The 22429-nt window shown below is 42.8% G+C and overlaps 1 protein-coding gene across 14 annotated transcripts in view; it reads left to right on the top strand.

The window, feature by feature from the left end:
- The window catches only part of ttll5 (tubulin tyrosine ligase-like family, member 5), a 93310-nt gene that overhangs the window by 17761 nt on the left and 53120 nt on the right, over nucleotides 1-22429 (top strand). For 11 of the 14 annotated variants that reach the window (XR_009791427.1, XM_061794718.1, XM_061794720.1 and 8 more), the window contains 14 exons: nucleotides 1047-1123; nucleotides 3730-3822; nucleotides 3928-4019; nucleotides 4414-4476; nucleotides 5049-5197; nucleotides 5447-5711; nucleotides 6319-6436; nucleotides 6880-7026; nucleotides 7111-7202; nucleotides 7291-7439; nucleotides 7706-8230; nucleotides 9641-9828; nucleotides 13382-13509; nucleotides 19974-20172. Coding sequence is in view for 13 of the 14 variants with exons in the window: in XM_061794718.1 (XP_061650702.1) it covers nucleotides 1047-1123; nucleotides 3730-3822; nucleotides 3928-4019; nucleotides 4414-4476; nucleotides 5049-5197; nucleotides 5447-5711; nucleotides 6319-6436; nucleotides 6880-7026; nucleotides 7111-7202; nucleotides 7291-7439; nucleotides 7706-8230; nucleotides 9641-9828; nucleotides 13382-13509; nucleotides 19974-20172 (2285 nt within the window). In the remaining variant the exon portion in view is untranslated. The remainder of the gene's footprint in view (nucleotides 1-1046; nucleotides 1124-3729; nucleotides 3823-3927; nucleotides 4020-4413; nucleotides 4477-5048; nucleotides 5198-5446; nucleotides 5712-6318; nucleotides 6437-6879; nucleotides 7027-7110; nucleotides 7203-7290; nucleotides 7440-7705; nucleotides 8231-9640; nucleotides 9829-13381; nucleotides 13510-19973; nucleotides 20173-22429) is intronic. The other 3 variants (XM_061794725.1, XM_061794714.1, XM_061794715.1) reach the window with 2 other exon arrangements.

Below are 22429 nucleotides of genomic sequence, written 5' to 3' on the forward strand. Positions count from 1 at the left end.
GGATTTTTGATAAAGCTCTCGCGTTGGATCTCTTTTGTCAGTGAACTTAATGTTCCCTGTATGCAATATCTTGTATTTGTTTTGTGTTACCAATAGTGCATTTGTACAATTATTGGCTGTGTGGGAACCTTCCTAGTCACTCTGTCTCTCCCCGACCATTTGTGGAATTGAATTGAAGCAAGAGCATAAATTAAATTTGCCCAAGGGGATTATGAAAGTATATCATTAGAAATTGTCAAGGCGATTTATTCCCCCCTTCAACACTAAGTCAAGGGTTTTCGCTCCTTCTAAAAAAAAAAAAAACTATTGCAGACTGCTGATTGCTCAGGATTCTATCAGGAGGAATCTGTTGCATGAGACCGCGTGTATACTGGAGATGTTGGTCACCAATATGGGGCTTGCGGGAACCACGTAGCCCCCAAGGACCACATGAGTTGCCCACTAAGCCAGTTCTAAAAATAGCTCACCAGTGAGTTGCATCTTATTTTGTGTGTTGCTATTCTAAAAGAAAGTAGCGCCACCTACCAGTTAGCTGCATTTAACTTCTTTTGTTGCTATTATTTTTTAAATCACATTGCATTGGTGTTGTTGATTTGGAAATGACAACATTCCAAAAAATAGTATGGTGCAAAGGTCAGCATTGTCGCGCACTACCAAACCATAGTGTTTGTGGAGACAAGTTAGAAGTGCAACAACACCAAAATAATTTGAGCATTTTTAATTTTTTTATTTCATAGTGTAAGTTTGTATCCAACCGGTAGCCCTTGGCATTAATCAGTGCCGAAGAAGTAGCTTTCAGGTTCAAAAAGGTTGGCGCCCCCTGCAGTGCATATGCTATTATTTTAGCAATATAATAGCAGATGGTCTTCCTGCTTTGATATTTTGTCCCATTTTCTGTGAAGATTGTTGGTTAAGATGTAGCAAATGGCGTTTTGATTGTGTCCCAGCATTGAAGTTCCAACACAATATGAAGTTAAGCACACCTCTAATAGTCGTGGTTGAAATACAATGTCATTCTTATGTAATAACCCTGTATGTCACTAAAGGCTTGGTGTGTCAGGACCCTCTGATGAGTAAGCCACGCTCCGACCCCAGCCTCAAGCAGCCAGCCCAAAGAACACAGGTACCACGCTCACGCATTCAACCGAGCGGCACTGAGTCATGCTCCCCCTTTCACCAGTCATGTGAAGCATTGCATGCAGTTTATTCCTGTGAGTGCTTAGACCGGAGATGGGGCGACTCAAATGTCAAATGACTTGACTCGACTTGTCCAGTTTTAGGACTTGCGACTTGCTTGCCAAATACTTCAGAAAGACTTGACTTTAGACTTGACTTGACTGGACTTTGACTTGAACTACATCATTTGACAAGTCATCTCGTTTAGACTGGGAAATCTGCATATTAATTGAGACAGTTTGCCTTTTTGTTTTTTTTAAAGTAAGACACGTTTTTGGTGGGGGGTAAGTTGCGGTAACCTGACAACACAGTCTGCGTTGTTGCGCACTTGCCAGTGCGTTGTAGCCACCTGCATGAACAATGATGAAAGGAGCTCCAAAGATCATCAAATTTGGATTCAAGGATTATGTTGTCAATGAAGTCTGGAATAAGAGGATGGCAAACTGCATGGCTTGCACGCGCGCACTCAAGACACAACAACAACGACGACTTCGAACTCATCCGCAACTACAAAACTGACAAAGACAGGTAATGTCATTTAACATTTTAGTTAGCTGGTCAAACATTCAATTTCATAGACCGGTTTAGGACGATTAAAAATAAAAATGATGTGATTGTGAACGTTTTAGTACAGCGAAGTAACATAACTAGGGTTGGGACAGTTTATGATAATTGTCCTGACCTTTCGTTTTGGTTCATAGGCACGCAAAAGTCTCTCTCTTTTGTTCCCTCTCTCTCTCTCTCTCTCTCTCTCTCATACACTCTGGAGCAGAAAGTAGCTCCTAAATGATAATGCCAACTGTAGAATACGGAAGAAGTGAAGCGGCGTTGCTAGCGTTGTGAGTTATAGGTCTGCTGTATGGGATCACTTCGCATTACAATCACGACGTTGCCAAAAGTGCGTTCCGCTATTAGTAAGTACAGTACAAATTGTGAGTAGTTATGTGAATATCATTTTCATACTACTGAACGTGTTTATTGGTCACCGTTAAAATGTCATCTGTTGTGTCGTCTCTGTGATGAAGCTGTTTTTCAAATTGAGACCGTAGCATATGAAACATAACTTTTAAACTCATGACAATTGCCAATTGTCCAGAGTCAGTGCTTCTAAATAAATTAACAAACCTGACAGTGATTTAATTAAAAGTAGAGGACACCGGAGGTATGCAGATTTTGTTCACATTATTTTTTTTGGAAGGATAATTCTGAATCTGTTTCATTCTCCGTCAGCCTATTAGGTACACATCGAACTATATTTGACCAACAGAAAACAGTTTTTGCTTTTCCTTAATTGTGTTCTCTTCAGAACCGTAGGAGTTAACAATGCTGTCACCACAAATTACACAGCATAGTCTGTTCCGAAATAAATACAACTTTAAAACAATTCAGCGCAATAAATTAAATCAATCATAATCTTGAGTTGTGGTTCATTTACCTTTTATAAAGTGTGAATACTTTTATGATTTATGGGGGGAAACAATGGTGAAAAAACATTTGATTACCACTCCAATATATGTTGCGACTGGAGCAAGATTGTATGACTTGACTTGCGACTTGCTTAAACCAAGTAATGACTTGACTCGACTTGCTTGAAATTTCGTGGCGACTCGACTCGACTTGACTTGTGTGATTTTTTTTCCCCACACAGTGACTTGAGACTTGCTTGTATGTGACTTATCCCACCTCTGGCTTAGACACACAGTAAGTGTTTCATGGTGCCATGTTGAAATGTGAAGGTCACATGTCAGTGTTGCTGATGTCCTTCGATAACAGACGTTGTCCACCTGTTGCTTCCTAGCAGCCACGTCGCATTTTCTTTTCCTCCCCCATCCATATTAATTCCCTTGTACTTCTATTCCTTTGCAATTTCCTGATGTTTCCTACATTACCGGTAAGAAATAGCTCTTGCCCTTTTCCTGATTTGATTATGTTTGTTTTACTGTTATTCATCGTGACAGGCAAATGGCCTGCATGGCTTTCTAATGCAGCATTTTAGGAGATTTCTCATTACATTAGCAAAGTGGCCGGCATAAGTCTATGTTTGAAATACTGCAATGCACCACTTGGCTAAAAAGCTCTGAACCTTTCTTTATAGACTCACTGTGACCAACCCAAAAGCCTGACTGTAAATTAGACTTGTCATAAAGGCTGTTGAAGAACTGGGACCGCCTTGAGAGAACCTGTCGTCTTCCTTTACTTTGACAGCGGCAACAGTTGAGCCTTTTATTGAGCGCTTAGGCCTTTTCACTTCTTGGCTGCCTTTGCACCCCCCCCCCCCCCCCCAGTCACGTCAGACGAATTAAAAGTAATCCTGGTACTATTTAGATGACTTTCTCTGAATGTGATCCTTTGGGGCGCTGTTCTGCTGTCCTGATCTCCACTTCGACCTGCATGCCAAAGCTGTCAATCACAACTTGGTAGTGCATGTTAAAAAAGGAAGCAAAAATGTGAAAAACTCTGAACTTGTTTTTTTTTTCTATTCATGTTGAATTACAATACATCACATGCTTGAGCTTTTAATTGCTGATCTTTCCTCAACACTCGGTTTTGTAGTGGCAGAGGCCCCCAGCAGCCACTAACAGTGAACCAGTGGAGTTGAAAGACAAGCCAGGAGGAGACAGCATTCTGGGCTTGACTGTTGAGCAGGTACAGTCCTGTTATATGCTGTGTGTTACGCTTTATGTTCAGGCAGCATTTTCGGAAGGCCTGCACGTCTTAAAACATGTGTTTTGTTTCGTTTCACTGTGGTAGATCAAAGTCTTGAGGAGGACAAGGGAGGAGTATGAAAGGAGAGGAGGCTTCGTCCGAATATTCCCCACTGAAGACACATGGGAGCTCTATGGGTAAGCTGAGCCAAGATGGAAAAAAACCTGATTATTTATAATTCCAAGATCCCCATCTGTCCATTATGTTACTCATTATTATACTTTCCTCAGATGAGTAGGCTCAAATTACTCCCTAAAAGTACCCCCAAGCCATTGCTTTATGTTAGAATGCCATCAAAGCCATTATTAGAAGAGGAAATCCATTTTCAGGCTAACAGTTCAAATTCCCATATGAGGATTTGTTGCTTGATTCGATATGTGGCTCTTTCGCAGCTTGTATCTTGCAGTATCTGTTAGAGCATCTACTTCCATCCTCCTTAGGTTATTTGAAGGTTATTAATAACAAGATTGGCACTCATTTGCCTTTTATGATCATCTTGATTTTGCTTATTATCTCCCCTCCCTTTCTCAGTGGATATCTGGAGTCCAAGACATCATTGAACTCAATGTTGGCAAACAGACTTTTCCATGGAAGGTAAGCATTTCCATTGTGGTCAGGATCAGGGGGCTGGATCTCTCCTTCAGTTTATGGAAGCAGTTGGATTCCAGCATGGAGTTTGTTTGCTCTTTCACTTGGGTAGGTGAGAGGAACAGCTGAGAAGAGGATATACGCTCAACTTTTCCAGCGTGCCCACTGTCTATGTGGCATCAATGTGGGGAAGAGGAAGAGAGAGACTAAAATGAATAAATCTACTGTTGTGTATTACACAAATTCACAAATCTTATTTCAATCACTGACCTTTATTGTTGGTACACTTATTGGCATCGTCTCGAGCTCTTTACGGACATCACATTGAAGAATGTCTCTGTAGAGGTCGTTCAATATTGAAATGCCTCAGTGATTGTTGTTATTATTTAACATTTCTCCTTTCTCCTTTGGACCATCACTGTCAGTCATGTCAACATCTGGAAAAACGACTCCAACTTACTAATCTTTCTCAAGAGTTTGCTCTGCAACGTCTTTTTGGAAATGCTAATTTCCATATAAATCATTGGTATTGTTGTTGTCACCACGGTTGTGTTGACATGTCTTCTTCTGTCTCTAAGGAATCCGAGCGGGAATGCGCAGCTGCAGATGGACACAATTGATGGCTACCACGCCGTCCAGTACGAGAGGAAGCTGCCGTCTCTGGAGGCCCGTAAGAGGAGACGGCACCACCTGAGTCATCGCTCTGCTGCTGGAAAGAAGAAATGGGGTAGGCCTGATGTATGCTACTTCAGCTCGGCAAACTGCACTCTGACTGCAGGCTGGAGTGCACTTTTGGTTCCAATAAAAAACTCCCATGTGTCACACTAAGGTTAGCCAAATATGGCTCTGAATGAGTTGATGTCATCGCAGCAAAAACAAAAAGCCTATTTTGAGTGTACTGTGTGTGGGTATTTTCACTAAAGGTTTGGTGATGCAACTGACATATGTCTTCCCCTTGCAATGCTGCATACCTCAGGGAAGGAATCCAAGGCCTCCCTGATGGAGAGCAGTGGCCTGGAGGGAGAGGACTGCATACAGGAGGAAAGAGCGGAGATGAAACATGTTCTCAAGCCAGTCTCACACAAGGATTTGGTAGCAGAGCAAAGAAAACAAGTGGCTTCACCAGTGCAGAGCTCTCACAGCGAGGCTGTGTCCAGCTCGCCGAAGGCAGCAACGCGCAACAGCAGGCCCCATGTCAGCCTGCTTCACTTCCTCCAGCAGGGGGGGGACATCAGGTCAGGGTGTGTTCCAGATGGCTGCTCACGCTCCTTCATCGTCCTCCCTTGCTTTATTTTCTCACGCTAACTTCCTTGCAAATTGACACGAAGGGGAGTCGAATAAATTGGGACTATATTTTATGTTTTGATGGCAACTTTCATATTTTAAGTTGGGCCCCACAGTGTGTTTAGCACATTCGCTCTGAGATCACACTTCTGAGGTTGGTGGTTCGAATTCTGGCTCCAGGCCTTCCTGTGTTCCGCTTGTGCTTGGGTGGGTTTTCTGCGGGTATTCTGGCTTCCTTGCACATTCCAAAAACGTGCATGTTAGGTTTGTTGACAGAGTGTAAATTGTCTTTAGGTGTGAGTGTGACTGGTTGTTTATTCACATGTGCCTTGTGATTGGCTGGGATAGATAGGTTCCAGCTCATCCGAGGATAGGTGGTCTGGAAAATGGATGCTGAATATTTTTAAGTTCAAAATGATCACTCAGCAAACTTAGCTGTCTTCTTCTTGTTTACACATTTTTTTTTTTTTTAAATGATTTTTACGGGAAGATCAGATTTGACAAACTATTGTTGCCTTTCAATGTTACAATGCCATTTCTTGCCATCTTTTGTCTCCTCTCCAGTAAAGTGCAAGCCCGGATGACCTTTTCCTCTTACCTACAGCGGGTTCAACAGAGACTTTTGGAAGAGAGCAGGGTCAAAGGCATTCCAGCTTGGGTAGACAAGGACAATGACCAAATGGTACAACTATTTAAAACATCTCAGTAGCGGAGTCTCTCTTAATGAACAGGAGTGTCATATAGTACCGTGGATGGAACATTGTTTTCTATTGATGTATCAGCATTATATGCCAGATTTCCCCTTATTATTACTCATCTGTGCCCTGGCTGTGGTTGGATTGAATACATGGAGGAAAATGGGGCCTCTGAAGAAATATGCCTTATTGGAAAGTTATGTTGGTGTACTGGAATTATGGCATGTATCATCATTATCTTCATCAGCAGCAACCTCAAACCTTTTAGGAACATCCTTCTGATGTTAGGCTGATTCATAAGGCTATCCCCAGCAGTGAATTGAAAGGGAAAGCAGAAATATTGTATTCATACTTATAATAATCATTGATTCAAAATACTTGCCGTGTGTTGCATGTGTGTGTGTGTGTGTGTGTGTGCGCGTGCGCACAGGAGCTTGTAGTTCGCTTCCTGAGAAGGGCTGCCAGTAACCTCCAGCAAGACGTTAAGATGGTTATGCCCAGTCACCAGCTACCAGTCCAAGACCGCAGACGCATCCTGTCCCACCAGCTAGGAGAGTTTATTCAATGTTACGAAAAGGTGCATAGTCTCAGGATGTGGTTTCACCTAAACACAGGAGACATTGTGTGATTTCCTTTCTCTTTTGCTTCCTTATCTTCTTAGGAAACTGACCATATAGTGAAAAAACAGCAGAACAGTACAGAGGAGAAGTGTGTTGCCGCCAGTGTGTTTCATGACTACATCACGGCTGCGAGGTTAGTCAATTGGCAAGTCGTCTTCCAGTGTTCACCGGAGCGATTGCAATCTGCAAAACACATCTTTCTCCCATTTTTTTTTAAACAGTGAAAGTGATCTGGAGGAAGTACTGACGTTCTACACACAGAAAAATAAATCAGCCACCGTCTTCCTCGGAAAAAAAGTCAGGCGTGTTAAAAAAGCCTTTCATGAAATACGTGCCTCCGAAGAGCCAGGCAACTGTAAGACTTCCAAAAGTGAGTCCAATCCATGTTTTGTCATGCTTCTCTTACTGTTGGTCTGGTTTATGTTTAATATTTTATCATTCAAGCACAGTAAACAGGAATTGTGCTGTTTCGATCTGTAAACCCTCCCAAAATAAATGAAAAAAGATTGAGTCATCCAGGGTGAAGTGAGGGTCACTTTCAAAAGAGTCTCATTTGGTGAAAACAAATCTGTGTCAGAGCCATGGAATGGCTTACTGGTGATAAAGGAGCTCTGGCTTCTTTCTTCTTTTGAACAGTTCTGCCTGTGGCCAAAGCGGATTCCAGCTTGTTAGAATCAACGCCCTCCACAGGAAAAGTCAGCAGTGACACAGACACCAAGGTCACTGAAAGTCAACCCCTGGTTTGTTTGTCTGAAGGCCAGCTGACCGGATTTGGACATGCAAAAATCCATCCGCAAAGCCGGGCTTCCCAACCCTGCTCGAGCTTTCCCGTGACTTCAGACTTCCCCCGTATTCATCAACAGAGCTGCTCTCTCAACCCTTCGTCCCTGCGTCGTCATCGTTCTCCACCTCTGCCGCTTCGCCCGCATCCTCCATCCTATGCACAGTCCTTGGCAAAGTCTCAAATCTGCCAGACTGAGACACTCGACGACTCTCCTGTTTACACCCCTCCCCCTGTGTCTATGGCGCAACCAACCCAGGTTCTCTGGAGGGTCCCATCTTGCGCAGTGCTCACATCAAGCTCCGGAGCATCTTCCTCCATCACCAGTGCCCTACACATCTATAGCAAGAAGCTCTCTAGACCAACATCTGCAAGCCAAGGTAAACGCCTCGCTATGCTATTTGCCAAGGAAGGTAAATGGTAACTATTTGTTTGTTTGGCAAGTTTGTGATCAGAATAGCCCGCGACCCTAGTGAGGAGAAGCGGCTCAGAAAATGGATGGTGAGCAGAATAACCTAAAACAACAACACATTTCCACAAGACATTGGGGAGTAGTTGCACACAGGGCACAAAAGACCTTCAATTTTGATTAAAGATAGATCATGGGCTTTATTTTTCCCTTTTGGTCATTACAGTCTGCTCGTATTGGGGCCAATTGAACCATCACATCTCACAAATGAAGCTGCAAATTGGTACAGCAGTAGCTCACTCCTTCCCCCACTAAGTCCAGAGGTGCATCCCTATTATCATTCTGACATTTCTCCTCGCCTTTCATGCCTGCACACGTGCGCTCTAGGTCATTCTCTGTTTTTCAACATAAATATACACGCGTACCGCTTATCGTCACTCGGGTTGTGGGCATCCTGGAGCCTATCCCAGCTGACTCTGGGCGAGAGGCAGGGTACACCCTGGACTGATTGCTGGGCACATATCAACAAACAACCATACACGCTCACATCCACAGCTACGGGCAATTTAGAGTTTTTCATTAACCTACCATGTTTTTGGAATGTGGGAGGAAACCGGAGTACCCGGAGGAAACCCACGCAGGCACAGGGAGAACATGCTAACTCCACACAGGCGAGACCGGATTTGAAGCCTGAGTCCACAGAACTGTGAGGCAGATGTGCTAACCAGTCGGCCACCGTGCCACCCCATAAATATACAGCAGAAAGAAAATTGAATTTGCTTGAGGTATTGCAAGGAATAAAATTAATAAAATAAAAAGCGGCACTGCAGTGAAATAGTATCAGCCTTTATCATCTTCATTTAGAATCAATGAATTGTTCAGTGCTGGTGGAGGTCAGCTCTTTACTGAGTGCTATTTTAAATTGCTGCAAGCGTGAAAGTGTGTGAGAACTATTGTTTCGATTGATGTTTGTTTTTCCTGAACCCTGATCCCAGAGTAAATATGGTAGCGTCCAATTTGTCGATTCCAAATGTACAGTACGACCCTTGTTTTCGAATCAGAATACGGTCTGACTAACAGTGGGAGAAAATAATCAGAAATATAAGGTGCTACAATTTTTCCAGTTGTTTTATTTTGGGGGGGGGAGTAGAATTTTATTTTCTCTGCTGTTTGAGTCATAGTGGGAGCATTCCCACCTGGCCCAGGATGAAGAAAAACCAGGCCATTCTCATATTTTGACTTCAACTTCTGTAAACCAGGAAGTGGCCTTCTCGCTAACATGCGACAGACAGACAAACAAACACAAGCTGCTTTTGTTGATGGTTCAGTTACACCTTACAATTTTGCATTGTTGACACATTTGCTCTTGTCTTTATCGCAGTGTCCAAAATGCACAGTTCCAGTAAGGTGAAGTCAAACTCCAAGGGGGACTACAGAGAGTTGAACTCTCTTAGTGTCCAGGCGCAGTCCAACCAGCAGGCCTTCATCTCAGCCCTCCAGAAGCTGGCAGACAAACAGGTTGCTCGCACCACTGCCGCCTCCAGTCACGTCAACCTTCTGACGCAACATGTGAGTTCACTTGCACCTTTCTTAACTAAGTGGTCCCACCTGGGTCAAGGCTCTGTTCAAATAAGAATGTACAGTATGTCGGGTTAATAAACAGTGTTTCATGGAGGGAAGACAAATGTGGCCCTTTTGCAGGAGGCTCCTCTCTCTGTGAGGTCTTTTCTATTTCTCTTTGGCAATGTTTAATTCTTTCCTGACCCCCTGCTGACCGGCGTCATCTAGTTGCTCACTCTTCCAGCAGACCTGTCGGAGCCGGAGGGTCTGCAGCCGGGAGCAGCACACCTTCCTCCCTCTTGGTTGCCTGCCGACTGTGGTTTTTTGCGGGGGCGGCTCCTGGTTCAGGGTTTGAAGCTGCCTGAGCGGAGCATCATGTTCCCGCTCTGTGTGAGGTCTCATTATCAGATGCACCATGGGGAGTGATTTCTGTTGATAGTGAACAAGCTGCTATTTCGTGGTAATTGATGCTTATAAATACAGGAATGTGACAAAGTAGTGCTTTGCATCAGCTTCCGCTGACTTCTCCCATATTATCCCGGTCAGTTGGTGCATGGAGCACCTTTGCCTTTGCTCCCACCACCTCTGGCCGCTCTTCCTCCTACGACTTGTCTGCTTCACTGGATGTTTTTGCTGTGAGAGTTTCTTAGGATGACACGAGACCACACAGGCTGCAGTTATGCTACTGAGACGTTATTCTGTCTATCTGAAAGGTGTTTACTGTATTCCTTTTCAGTGGTGAATCCAGGACATGGCAGCAATTTGTTTTGCAGAGCAAATCAGACCTGTGCGCTGCAGACAGACTTTTTAAAGGCCAAGATTCTAAGTCATTAAATCACGAGCTGATTTAGAAGCAAGAGGAGAACTTTGTAAACATGAACAACTTCCTCTTGGACTGCATAACCTCTACGGTCTCAGTGATTGCTCGCTCTTATCTAGACAATAGACAGAAATTTGGGAAAAAAAATCTGGCTGCACCTGCTATCCAATTAACAAAAGAATAAATACACTCGTGCTCAGTAACGCATGCCTATAATGATGAGATTCTTGTAAAGCTGTCTTAATGGGCTGTCCAAGCCCCAAGTGTGAAGGTTTTTAAGTCCAGCTTAAAAACTCTTCTTTTTTTCTCATGCTTTTTAGAGCATTTCCACTTTCAAATGATTTTTCTTGGACTGTACGCTGTTTTAATAGCGTACTGTTTTATTTGATTTGATTTTCTCTTTGTTTTAAATGTTTAGAAGCTGTTTTTTTCCTTTGTTTTTTTTAAATGCTTTAAATCATGTAAAGTACATTGAGTTACCCTGTGTCGGAAATGCGATATATAAACAAATTTGCTTTGCTTTGCTTTCAAATATTGTTTTTGTTCGATGGCCAGACCTTGCAGAATCAGGCCTGAAATGAAGCGTAGGATTTAACATGGGAGACAAACCGTGTATTGTGTGTGTCCTTTCTCTAAGATGTCGCTAAATTACTCACGTAATGAACATTACAATCTATCACGTGAGTGCGGAGAGGCCGTAGTGGCAGAGGAACCCCGCCGGACCACCAATAATAAGCCCAGGCCACTTAAATGTGAAAGACCTTCACAGTGGTGTGACACGCTGCTCATTGTAGTGGGAAAGCTAACACGGTTTCTACATCCTGTGAGATGTTTCAAGCAAATAACACAGTAGCGCGTGGTCCTGTTTTAGTTTTTCCAGGGAGAAAGCAGCACTGAGGGACCGATGGGGTTGTAAACAGATTTGGACTAGCAGGTCATAATAACTGTTTCCTTTCTAGAGGGGGTGGGAGTGCTCCACCTGGATTTAGTGCTGAGCAGAGAGTACGTTGGCCACGTGCTGTTTGTAAATTTGACATTACGTTCATATCAATGCAAGACTGCATTGGTCGATACTGGGAGTGCTTACAAGTACAGTGGCTACGGAAAGTATTCAGACCCCTTTTTTTTTTTTACATTGCAGCCATTTGCTAAAATAATTTCATTTCATTTTTTTCCCACAATGTACACACAGCACCCCATATTGACAGAAAAAGATGGAATTGTTGCAATTTTTGCTGATTTATTAAAAAAGAAAAACTGAAATATCACACATCCATAAGTATTCAGACCCTCTGCTCAGTATTTAGTAGAAGCACCCTTTTGAGCTAACACAGCCAAATTTTTCACACCTGGATTTGGGGATCATCTGCCATTCCTCCTTGCAGATCCTCTTCGGTTCTGTCAAGTTGGTTTGGTTTTCAGGTCTTTCCAGAGATGCTCAATTGGGTTTAATTCGGGGCTCTGGCTGGGCCATTCAAAAACAGTCACGGAGTTGTTCTGAAGTCACTCCTTCAGTATTTTAGCTGTGTGCTTAGGGTCATTCTTTTTTTAAGGTGCACCTTCGGCCCAGTCTGAGGTTCTGAGCACTCTGGAGAAGGTTTTTGTCCAGGATAACCCTGTACTTGGCCGCGTTCATCTTTTCTTCTTCATGCTTCACTGTTGGGACTGTATTGGACAGGTGATGAGCAGTGCCTGGTTTTCTCCACACATGCCACTTAGAATTAAGGCCAACAATTTGTATCTTGGGCTCATCAGACCAGAGAATCTTATTTCTCACCATCTTGGAGTCCTTCAGGTGGTTTTTTTTGCAAACTCCATGCGGGTTTTCGTATGTCTTGCACTGAGGAGAGGCTTCCGTCGGGCCACTCTGCCATAAAGCCCCGACTGGTGGAGGGCTGCAGTGATAGTTGACTTTCTAGAACTTCCTCCCATCTCCCGACTGCATCTCTGGAGCTCAGCCACAGTGATCTTTGGGTTCTTCTTGACCTCTCTCACCAAGGCTCTTCTCCCCCAATTGCTCAGTTTGGCCGGACGGCCAGCTCTAGGAAGAGTTCTGATCGTCCCAAACGTCTTCCATTTCAGGATTATGGAGGCCACCGTGCTCTTAGGAACCTTAAGTCCAGCAGAAATTTCTTTGTAACCTTGGCCAGATCTGTGCTTGCCACATTTCTGTCTCTGAGTTCTCCAGGCAGTTCCTTTGACCTCATGATTCTCATTTGCTCTGACATGCTGCACTGCGAGCTGTAAGGTCTTACATAGACAGGTGTGTGGCTTTCCTAATCAAGTCCAATCAGTATAATCAAACACAGCTGGACTCCAATGAAGGTGTAGAACCATTTGAAGGATGATCAAAACAAATGGACAGCACCCGAGTTCAATATATGAGTGTCACAGCGAAGGGTCTGAATACTTATGGCTGTGTGATATTTCAGTTTTTCTTTGTTAATAAATCAGCAAAAATGTCAACAATTAAGTTTTTTTCTGTCAACATGGGGTGCTGTGTGTACATTAATGAGGGAAAAATGAACTTAAATGATTTTAACAAATGGCTGCAATATAACAACGAGTGAAAAATTTAAGGGGGTCTGAAATCTTTCCGTGCCCACTGTATTAATAGTGTTTTGACCACAGAGAACACTAGAAGCACGGGGAAGGATAGTAGTTCCCAGTTCTTCTATATATGATACAAATGACACAATTTTAAAATGTTGGATGTTTTCAACTTTTCTCTGTCATCCACAGTTGACCAGGCTCAACTTGGCTAGCCGGATGTTGAGTGGAGAGAAGCAAAAAATGCACCCATTTGCCCATAGCCAAGGACTCAATGGGCCGGACCACTCTGCAACTGATCCTCTTAGAAACAGGATACAGTAAGTCAAAAGAAATTATTACTCCTGTGTGGAGTTTGCATGTTCTCCCCGTGCCTGCGTGGGTTTTCTCCGGGCACTCCGGTTTCCTCCCACATCCTAAAAACATGCATGCTAGGTTCATTGACAACTCTTAAATTGCCCGTAGGTGTGAATGTGAGCGCAAATGGTTGTTTGTTTGTATGTGCCCTGCGATTGGCTGGCAACCAGTTCAGGGTGTACACCGCCTCCTGCCCGATGACAGCTGGGATAGGCTCCAGCACGCCCGCGACCCGCGTGAGGAGAAGCGCGACAGAAAATGGATGGAACCATATTATCCTCAATGTACAGCACAATGCTTGGACTAAGACACTTTTCCCAAAAACAATACATAAAATGACCTTAAGACAAAATATTAAAAGTAGAAATTAAGAATAAATAAATACAGAAATCGCACATGGAAATCTAACAGGGTTCATAAAATACGTAGTCCAGAAACATCATTTTTTAAACATGAGCAGCTTTCTTCTTGTTCATGATCCTAAAAAAAACAAAGAGAACATTCACAAAGATAATTATGTCATACCAGGCACTTTCTTGAGGGATTTCAGATAATTCAATATAGGATCCCACATGAAAAAGAATTTGTTCTCAGTCAAAATGTTTTTTGTTTTTTTTCCAGTTGACAAATCACTCATCCAGTTCAAGGCTTTTGGTGGCCTTTTATCTTTCCATCATAGTAGAATCTGTCAACATGCAAGCAATGTTGTAAATGCAATTATGTTTTTCTGCTGTCCCCTAAAGCCTGGAGGTGTTTTATCGATGACCCCAAAAATAGCTGTTATGCTCTAAAAGCCTCTTAACTAAGTATAGCCTATATCCATTTTCTCCCAGTCTTCAATTAAATCTCGCTACAAGACGACGGTAAACTGCAAAAATGAGTACACTATTTTATTTCATAGCGTATGCTTGGCCTAATTTGCGGTTTAGTGCAGCACAAATGCAACCTATTAGTACAGCTACAGATGATGCATATCACATTAGTATTAGTTGCAAAGCTAAACAGTGAATGTATCTTTAGATTGCTTTGTGTTTCAACGTTCTTGCTTGTTCTTGTCCCCCCCCCCCCCCAAAAAAAAAAAACTGTATCCAAGGCCAAAAGCTTTTACAGTGTTGCATTTGAGTGTTTAACTTTTAAAGGTCTTGTGTTTTCTTACTATACAGCTCCGGCAAGATAAATGATTGATAGGACCAGCTCCGGGATTGAGTATTGTTCCCTTTCTCCAAATTCCTGTCCTGAGGACCTTTTTATGTGATTTACTTTAGACACTTGGAGGGTTTTTGAGCCCATGAGTGTATTTGGTCACACTCAATAGCATCTAAAGTCCCTCTCAGTGGTTTCACACGGACCTGTAGATTGAAAAGTGCCACGGTAATGATGGTGGAGTGGACACCGCCCTCTGGGCAGACTAGTTTCAGTTGACACTTAAGCCTTATGTGTTTTTGTCTCGATTTAATGCTGCTCGAGGATTGTGTAAGGTGGGGGAACTCGGCAGACTGCCTTCCTCTACTTTCTGAAATAGTGACAGACAGAAGGGCATCACGTTTCACTGAATGACGAGCACATCATTTCAAAATGCTCACAATCTCATTGACTTTATCCTGAAAAGTAGATGACCATTCATCACTGAGATTCGACCTCATCATGTTGCTCGATCCAGACTGTTTTTCCTGTCCAGCACTTCCTTAGTTTTGGACCCGTGAGGGAATTCCAAGAATGTTTGGCTTTTCCCTTTTAAAATGCTTTATTCACACAAATCATGAATGAGAGTTTCTTCCTTTTGTTGTTGTTACTATGGCGGATAGCGAACTGTTACGTTTTTATTCGGATGTCTGTGGATCTAGGCACAAAAAAAAAAAAAAAGCATATAAATGACACTTCATCCTTAAATCTGCTTTTCAAAGGTATTCAAAATACCACGTTGTTGTCCAATTTTGTTGAACCAGCTGACAAGAAAAAACAAAGTCAATATTTCATTCATTTCATCAATTTTTCACAAGTCAATATTTTCATTTTGTAGGTAGGTAGATTTAGGTAGTTTGCATGAATAAATGGTGCTACCTACAAACTGTAATTACTCGAACAATGTTTCACTTGTTTTAAATTGTATGTCAAAAATATGATCACATTGTCATATAACGTTGAGCCAATATCATAGCAGTCACATTAGTGAATGAGAGCTTTTTCATTTGATCGAAGTGGCCATCAAAAGGACAAATCCCAAACAGCACTGCAATACCACAACTTATCCAGAGAACCGAGTGGCTTTTGGGGAGGTTCTCTAGTGTTTGGTGGTAATCACATCTGCTTTACGTGCCCATTGGAACCAACCTGCTCTAATGACATGGCTCAGGGGCTCAAGTGGCTGCCAGGGAATCAGGAGATTGTCGTTTGGACTCCTACCTTCCTCTTAGACCGTTCAAACTATCCTCAGGGAATATACCGACCCCATTGCCGTTTCCCCCCACTGCTGGCTGTAATTGCATATTTTAACCTTTTAATCCAAGTTGGGAACTCCAGCATCACTAAAGAGAAAATATTGGGACACCTGGCCAGTGAAAGTTTTGCAGTAAATTTCTCGACTTAATACAGTGTTTCAATCTTTTTTTTTTTTTTTTAAACATTATTAATTAATGCCACAGTTAGGCATTTACATAAAGAGAGTGTTTTTGTAAGAGCTCACAGTGAATGTCTCCAGGTGACGCAAAAAGCTCATGTTGCCTGTCTACACTGAGCTGCCACACAAAGCTCCCTTGTTTTCGACCCTTTGGTTTCTCATTGGCCTCCTCCTGCTCCGAATAAGCTGTAATAAGCTATTAGTACAGATATTGGGATGATTTTGTCTCATCACCACTGAGAATTTCCCGAGACCCTCCCCCTACGCTTGGTCCAAGGGTTTGTGCCAAACATACTGAAAAAGTTAAGCTCACTGGCTCTTAAGGCAACCACAGGGGTGAATTATGATCTTGTCCAAAGAGCAGTTGTGGGTCTTTGAAGTGCCGCTGCCAGGATCCAGCAGGTATGCTGCATCAGCATTTTCAACAGCGGCTGCTTCTTTAGGACCGAGCAACAGCTGGCTGGGAAACAACAGCGCTTGTACCGTTACAAGCACTGTAAACTTTAGGATGACTTCCGTCAAATGTTTCACCCGGCACGTGCATGTCGACCTCTCTTCGGAGCTTTTTGAAATGGTCTCCAGTGCATCTTTTACAACACTGAGACAAGCGCACCAAGCTATGGTACCATAAATGTCCTTGAAAAGCTTGAAAATATTCATGTTTTTTGCATGTAACAATTATAGTTGGCCAGTAAGCTTATGGTTCTATTAAATCAACAATGGTTTGTAGCTGGTTGTCCCCTTGTGTAATGTTAACACATTTGAGGGTCTCTGGTTGTGTTAGCACCCTCGCCACAGAAACAGACATCTCAACTATTGTCTCTGCGTGCATGTGGTATTTTGACTTCGCCCTTGTGCTTTGTCACACTGTTGTTTGACTTGGTTGAATATTGTCGGGACAGTCCAGAGAATTTTATATCAGCCAGTTTGCTGAACTGCCAAACCTGACTAATAAAAAGACTGTCTGCCATCAAAGAAGTTCAACATTTTCACCAAAAGTTCCACAAAATTGGCTTGATGTCTCTCCGCCTTTGAATTTAAAAGATGTTTTTATTCGCGACTGATTGGAGCCAGATGTTGTAATAGGAGGGCGGGTGGTTTTATGCTATTCAGCATGCCGTGTTACTACACGCATGCAGGGCTATTGTTGTCAATAATAGTTTGTCTTTTAAATGAGTAAAAGATGCACTTTCTCAAATAATCACCACGAGTGAGGGGGCTGGCCAGGCGGAACTTTGAGATGCTGCGGAACGTCGTCATCCCACACTCTCCATTTTCCCACATTCACACTGAGTTAGATTGATGCCGCACATGTGCTCAACTTACTGCTGTATTGTTTGACCAGAAGTCATACCAGTGGACTAAAGCATGGTGAGCACGGCAGGGAGTCAGACAGGAAGTCTTGGGTATTTTGCAAGAGCTGTTCTTTTCACTCCTTTGTTTTTTCCGTCCCCTTATTTTATTTATTTTTTTACCCCTGCATCTCAACAATAAAGCTAAACTGAGAAGTCGACGTGACAAATTGTCAACCCATATACGAGTAAAATAGTGGCACTCGTAGCTCCCTGTGGTCCAATCTAACGCATTCAGTGAAATGACTGCTGTAAACAAAGAACGGGTTCTTGTTTTGTCTGCTGGCCTCTGACCTAAAATGTTCACAGACAGGCTTTTGTTTCCAGGAGTGAAAAAAAGGAATTGACCTTCACACTGCTTGTTGTTGTAAAATAGGTCCTATTATGTGATCTGAGAATTGCACGGGCGGGTTGTTTTTTCTTTTCTTTTGGCCGCACAAGGGAAGGAGTATGTTTCACTTGCGCAACACAAGATAACGATCAAACATTCTTATTCGAAATGAATTGAACGACTGGACTTTAATTTGTTTTCTAGAGACTACTATAGCTATTGTGATGTTAAGTTAGTAGGCCAGTGGAGAAAGGAATTGGGGGAATTCTCAAGAACTTTTTCCCTCTCAATAAGACCCCTTTGGGATCTAATTTCCTCAACTGGGCTAGTTTCCCTCTCTATTTCTGTCCGATCTCTCCTCACTGCTCCCGATAGTGCTATTTAGGGCATTATTTTTTTAGCAGGGGCTAGCCCAAAGTAGTACAGCACACCCTACACAGGCTGTTTGTCTTTGATGGATTAGGGTTTTCAAAAGCGTTAATTGTCATGTACAAACTAAATCCCAATGCAGGCACACCACCAGGGCAGTCGATTCAGGTCCTACATCAGTTTAGTGCTCGTCTGCTTTACACGCTGAATGTCTTTTGGTTCAAAGCCCTGTGGAACTAAAAGTCTTTCAATGGCTTGGCTGAGGTGGTTAAGACTGAAGAAGAAATGAGCTCATTTGACTTTAACGCTTGCCCCGAGATGGTTTAAAATTAGGTGTCCTTTAGGAAGACAACAAACATCCAGTAGCTCCTGATGTTGCTCCATTATTGTGAATTTCCCCACTGCGGTACTGGAGAGCAGTCGTGTCATTTTTCAATTGCTTTTTCTGTAGTTGGAGTGGAGCTACAGGGCGGCTGACCACGGCTGATTGGTCAAAGACAGCCTCACTATATAGACAATAGTAGTGTGCCTAACCATTTTACCTTTAGGAACAGAAAGCACCAGAAAGAGAGCCTTTCGAAATGGTTTTCTCAAAGTTGGAAGAATACAATTGTCCAAAATGTATAAACGAATAATTACAATATGTTTCATTCATTAAGAGATGTATTCTGCGACATTTGTCTGTGTGTATTTTAAAATATCACATTTCATGTTTTTTTTCATTTACCTGACCATTAATGGATCACTTTATCCCATTTCTACATTCTGTTCAGTTCATAAAACATTGGACATTAACAGTAAATATAGAGGCCGAAAAGACAGTGATGTAGTGTTAAATGCCATGTCTTTCTTTTTTGTGTTTATGTCATCATACATCTACATATCCTGGTCTAGTGGGTTCCTTAGATGAGGTAAAACAGAAATGCAGAAATTTCCTTAAATTAGTTCCATTGCTCCTGGAATCTTTGGGTCATAAGGGAGCAATTGATTCAATTGAAGTATGTCTGAGGATGAGGCCGGTCTCCTCTATTCTGCAACAGCGGTAGAAAAAAAAAAATAGAAAAAAACCCCCGAATGGCTTAGTTCTAATAACAGATAATCCAGTTACAAACTCGTGGCGCTCGTCAAATGGTTTTCTTTCCAGGTTGTGGCTTTGTGATGTGAATGGAACGTGAAGTTCTGGGAGTACTGAAGCAAAGGTTTTGGTTTGCTCAACGGCTGCCACAAGCGTTGCCCTCCACTTTGACTCTGATTTGCACACTTAAGCCCAATGTCCCCTGACAGACTGATTTCAGATGCTATAGACGTATAATTGTAGTTTAACATTTTTAAACCGAGGCGAGAAAATCATGTCGTGCCTTACCTCTGCCTTATATTTGGATGCAAGTGCAATTTCTAATGCAAACGCAATTTTAAGATAATTTATTCGGAAGTTGTGTGCAATATTCAGGCAGAAATAAGGTCTGAAATGAACTATTTCTTACAATATGACGATTGCAGCACTAGATTGTAAAAAAGGTTGGACCATCTCTGCTAAAATATTTTACTGTAGTTACTGATCCATGAGTATCCACAATGAAAACAACACACGACAAATTTTAAAATGTATATTGTATTGTAGTTTGGACGTGGAAGTCATGGTTACTGGGAGGCCATACTATTTTCATACAGCATTCATAAATTAAGAAAAAGGAGCCCCACAATTCTTAATTGTCGACTAATTACTTCCCTTCTGTCTGACATCTTTGCTCTCTTAAGTCACGGGTGGATGACAAATGGAGAGGCTGCAAGTGACAGGCAGAATCGCAGCGACTTCAGCTCCGTGATGGGGGCCAATCCTGAGCGCGTCTGCCATCCTGTGCGAGGAAACCATCAGCATCAGTTCGCTACGCAGCAAACGCAACCGCAAAGAATTCCCCCACGGCGCTTCTTAGACCAGAACCGTTGTGGACACCAGGTACATAAAGGCCCTTGGTTACTCACTCTTCATTACGGTAACCCCCTGCCGTTCACGCCGGATAGGAATCGAGCCCTACCGTGACTAGTGAAAAACCGTGCGTGATTCATGCATGTGTTATAATTGCCTGTATTCAAAGTTTCAACCATAATTATACTACAAACTATGATCCCAAAACAGTTTGATTGTAATTTCAAACTAATCTTAGATTTCATTGGTTTACAGATCATTTGATTTTGAAAAAAGGACTCCATAACGTCCGATACAACCCAGGCTAAACTTAGCTTCTCCTCGACATACAAAGCTTGTCTTTGTTGTATCACTTCATTGTACTGTACTTACTGTACAGCTTTCCCGGTTCGACAGGGATTTGGCGGCATCTTAGGGTGTTTCAGAAATAACAGATGACCTTTTCAGTAGATAGGTGGGGATAGGTTTTAAGGTTAAGAAGAAAAAAAAAAGCCAAATAGGTGAATTTGCGAATAGTGAACCGCAAATATGCAGGGAATTACTGTCCACACGAAATACCATACAGTGAAAAGGGACCATAGACAGCTTCAACAGGCCACTAGAGGGGGTGCTGTTGAACACAGGGCCTTTGGTGTACAATATTTGAGATGTTGAGATGTTTTTCCTTTTTCAGTATTTTAACTGTCAGTTATTGATGCTCCGGGTTAATGGTGAAATCTTACATTTGTTGAGGAAAGGATTTCATTGACTTTGAAGAACAAAAATGTGAAAGCTCAGCACGGATGAAATCCCAGTGACTTGTCAGGGAACTGCTGAGTTATGACTCCCTCGTGTTTAAAGAAAAAAACCCCAAAACATTACCTTACCTAAGCACTGTGCTGTCCAAAAAGCGCCCACATGAAGGGAACGCTTTCATGTTAGCATTTCCAAAGCTATTCATCGAATCTCCCTCCAAACCACTTGGTCTTTCAGTGGGAACATCCTGCCTCATAGAAGCTCATTCCTGGAGAGCCAAACATGACTCCTCACTCAAAACTAGCTTGTTTGGATGTGTAACACAGGCAGGCTTGTATTTGAAGTCATCACGGAATGCTACGCATGAGCGCATGAGGTGTTAGTACACGGCAACTGTGGTGTCACCATTTAAAGAATGCAATTCTCTTGCCTGACTTTCAGGTAACGGCTGCTCTCTGAATATCAGAGACATTTGACTCATTGGGGAAAAACACAGTCCTCGCCGCCATGTTTCTGCACAGTGGCTCTGAAAGATGATCCCAAGGAGGAGCGTATTTATTCATTTTCCAGGGGATTTTGTGGAGTCAACACAAGGATGGAGAAAAGTGGAGACAGGAGGGTGCCATGGGACAGCTTACAGTGTGGAATGACTGGAAGCAAGCACTTTTTTCCAAGCTGTTCTCAGTAATGCCATTACTCCCACCTCATTGTTTTTTCATCTTCATAGCTGGGCCGTAATTCATGCAACTTAGGTGACATTTGTCTTGGCTGGCTCCAGCAGCTCCATGAAGGGCACTTTAATGTAAGCATTCTCCTCTGTTCCTTCGTCGTTCTCTTTTTGCCCTGAGTTGAAACTCAGTGGATTACGTTTTTCTGTAATGAACGCCCCGTCAGCCTCAGGAATAGACCACGGAACCCCGACAATAGCTCTATGAAGAAAGAGCTGGAGCCATCTAGTCGCTCACCCCTCAAAAGCTGCGGTCATAGAAAGGGTGAATCTGGTTTCAAGAATTTGGTCAACAGATTTGATAACCCTCCCCCAAACCTTGGCTGTCATTTCCTGTTCCTTCCACCCACCTGTGTCTTCGTCTTTGACAGTCTCTCCTGACAAATACTTCACTGCCTGTTAAATCTATTCTTCTTTTTTAGGCTGTCCAGGAATATTGTGCAAGACAATCCCATCGACTACATGACTTCATTATATTTTTACTCTTGTGAGTTTTTTCACATTTGGCCTGCACCTGCAGCTACTCCCGCACACCTTCCTGGCTCTCCGATTGGAAGACTGAGTGTCGATATTTGTTGGGTTTCTGGGAGGGGGAAATAGTCAGGGGGGCTGTTCTGACTCTCTAGTCCACGTTTGACTTATTGGGTGCAGACTGTGCGGCTCCTCCACGGGCTTGGCCCGAGGCCACCTGGCAGCCAAACAAAGGTGCCCTTCCTGGCCTTGCTCAAGCTGAAATGCAGCCATAGGCCATACGACCTGGAAACTCACATTCTCATTTATCAGCTCTGAAATTACATCAGATATTCTCAATTCCAATTGCGGTCC

This window comes from Phyllopteryx taeniolatus, chromosome 13, assembly GCF_024500385.1.
Source record: "Phyllopteryx taeniolatus isolate TA_2022b chromosome 13, UOR_Ptae_1.2, whole genome shotgun sequence".
Lineage (NCBI taxonomy): Eukaryota > Metazoa > Chordata > Actinopteri > Syngnathiformes > Syngnathidae > Phyllopteryx > Phyllopteryx taeniolatus.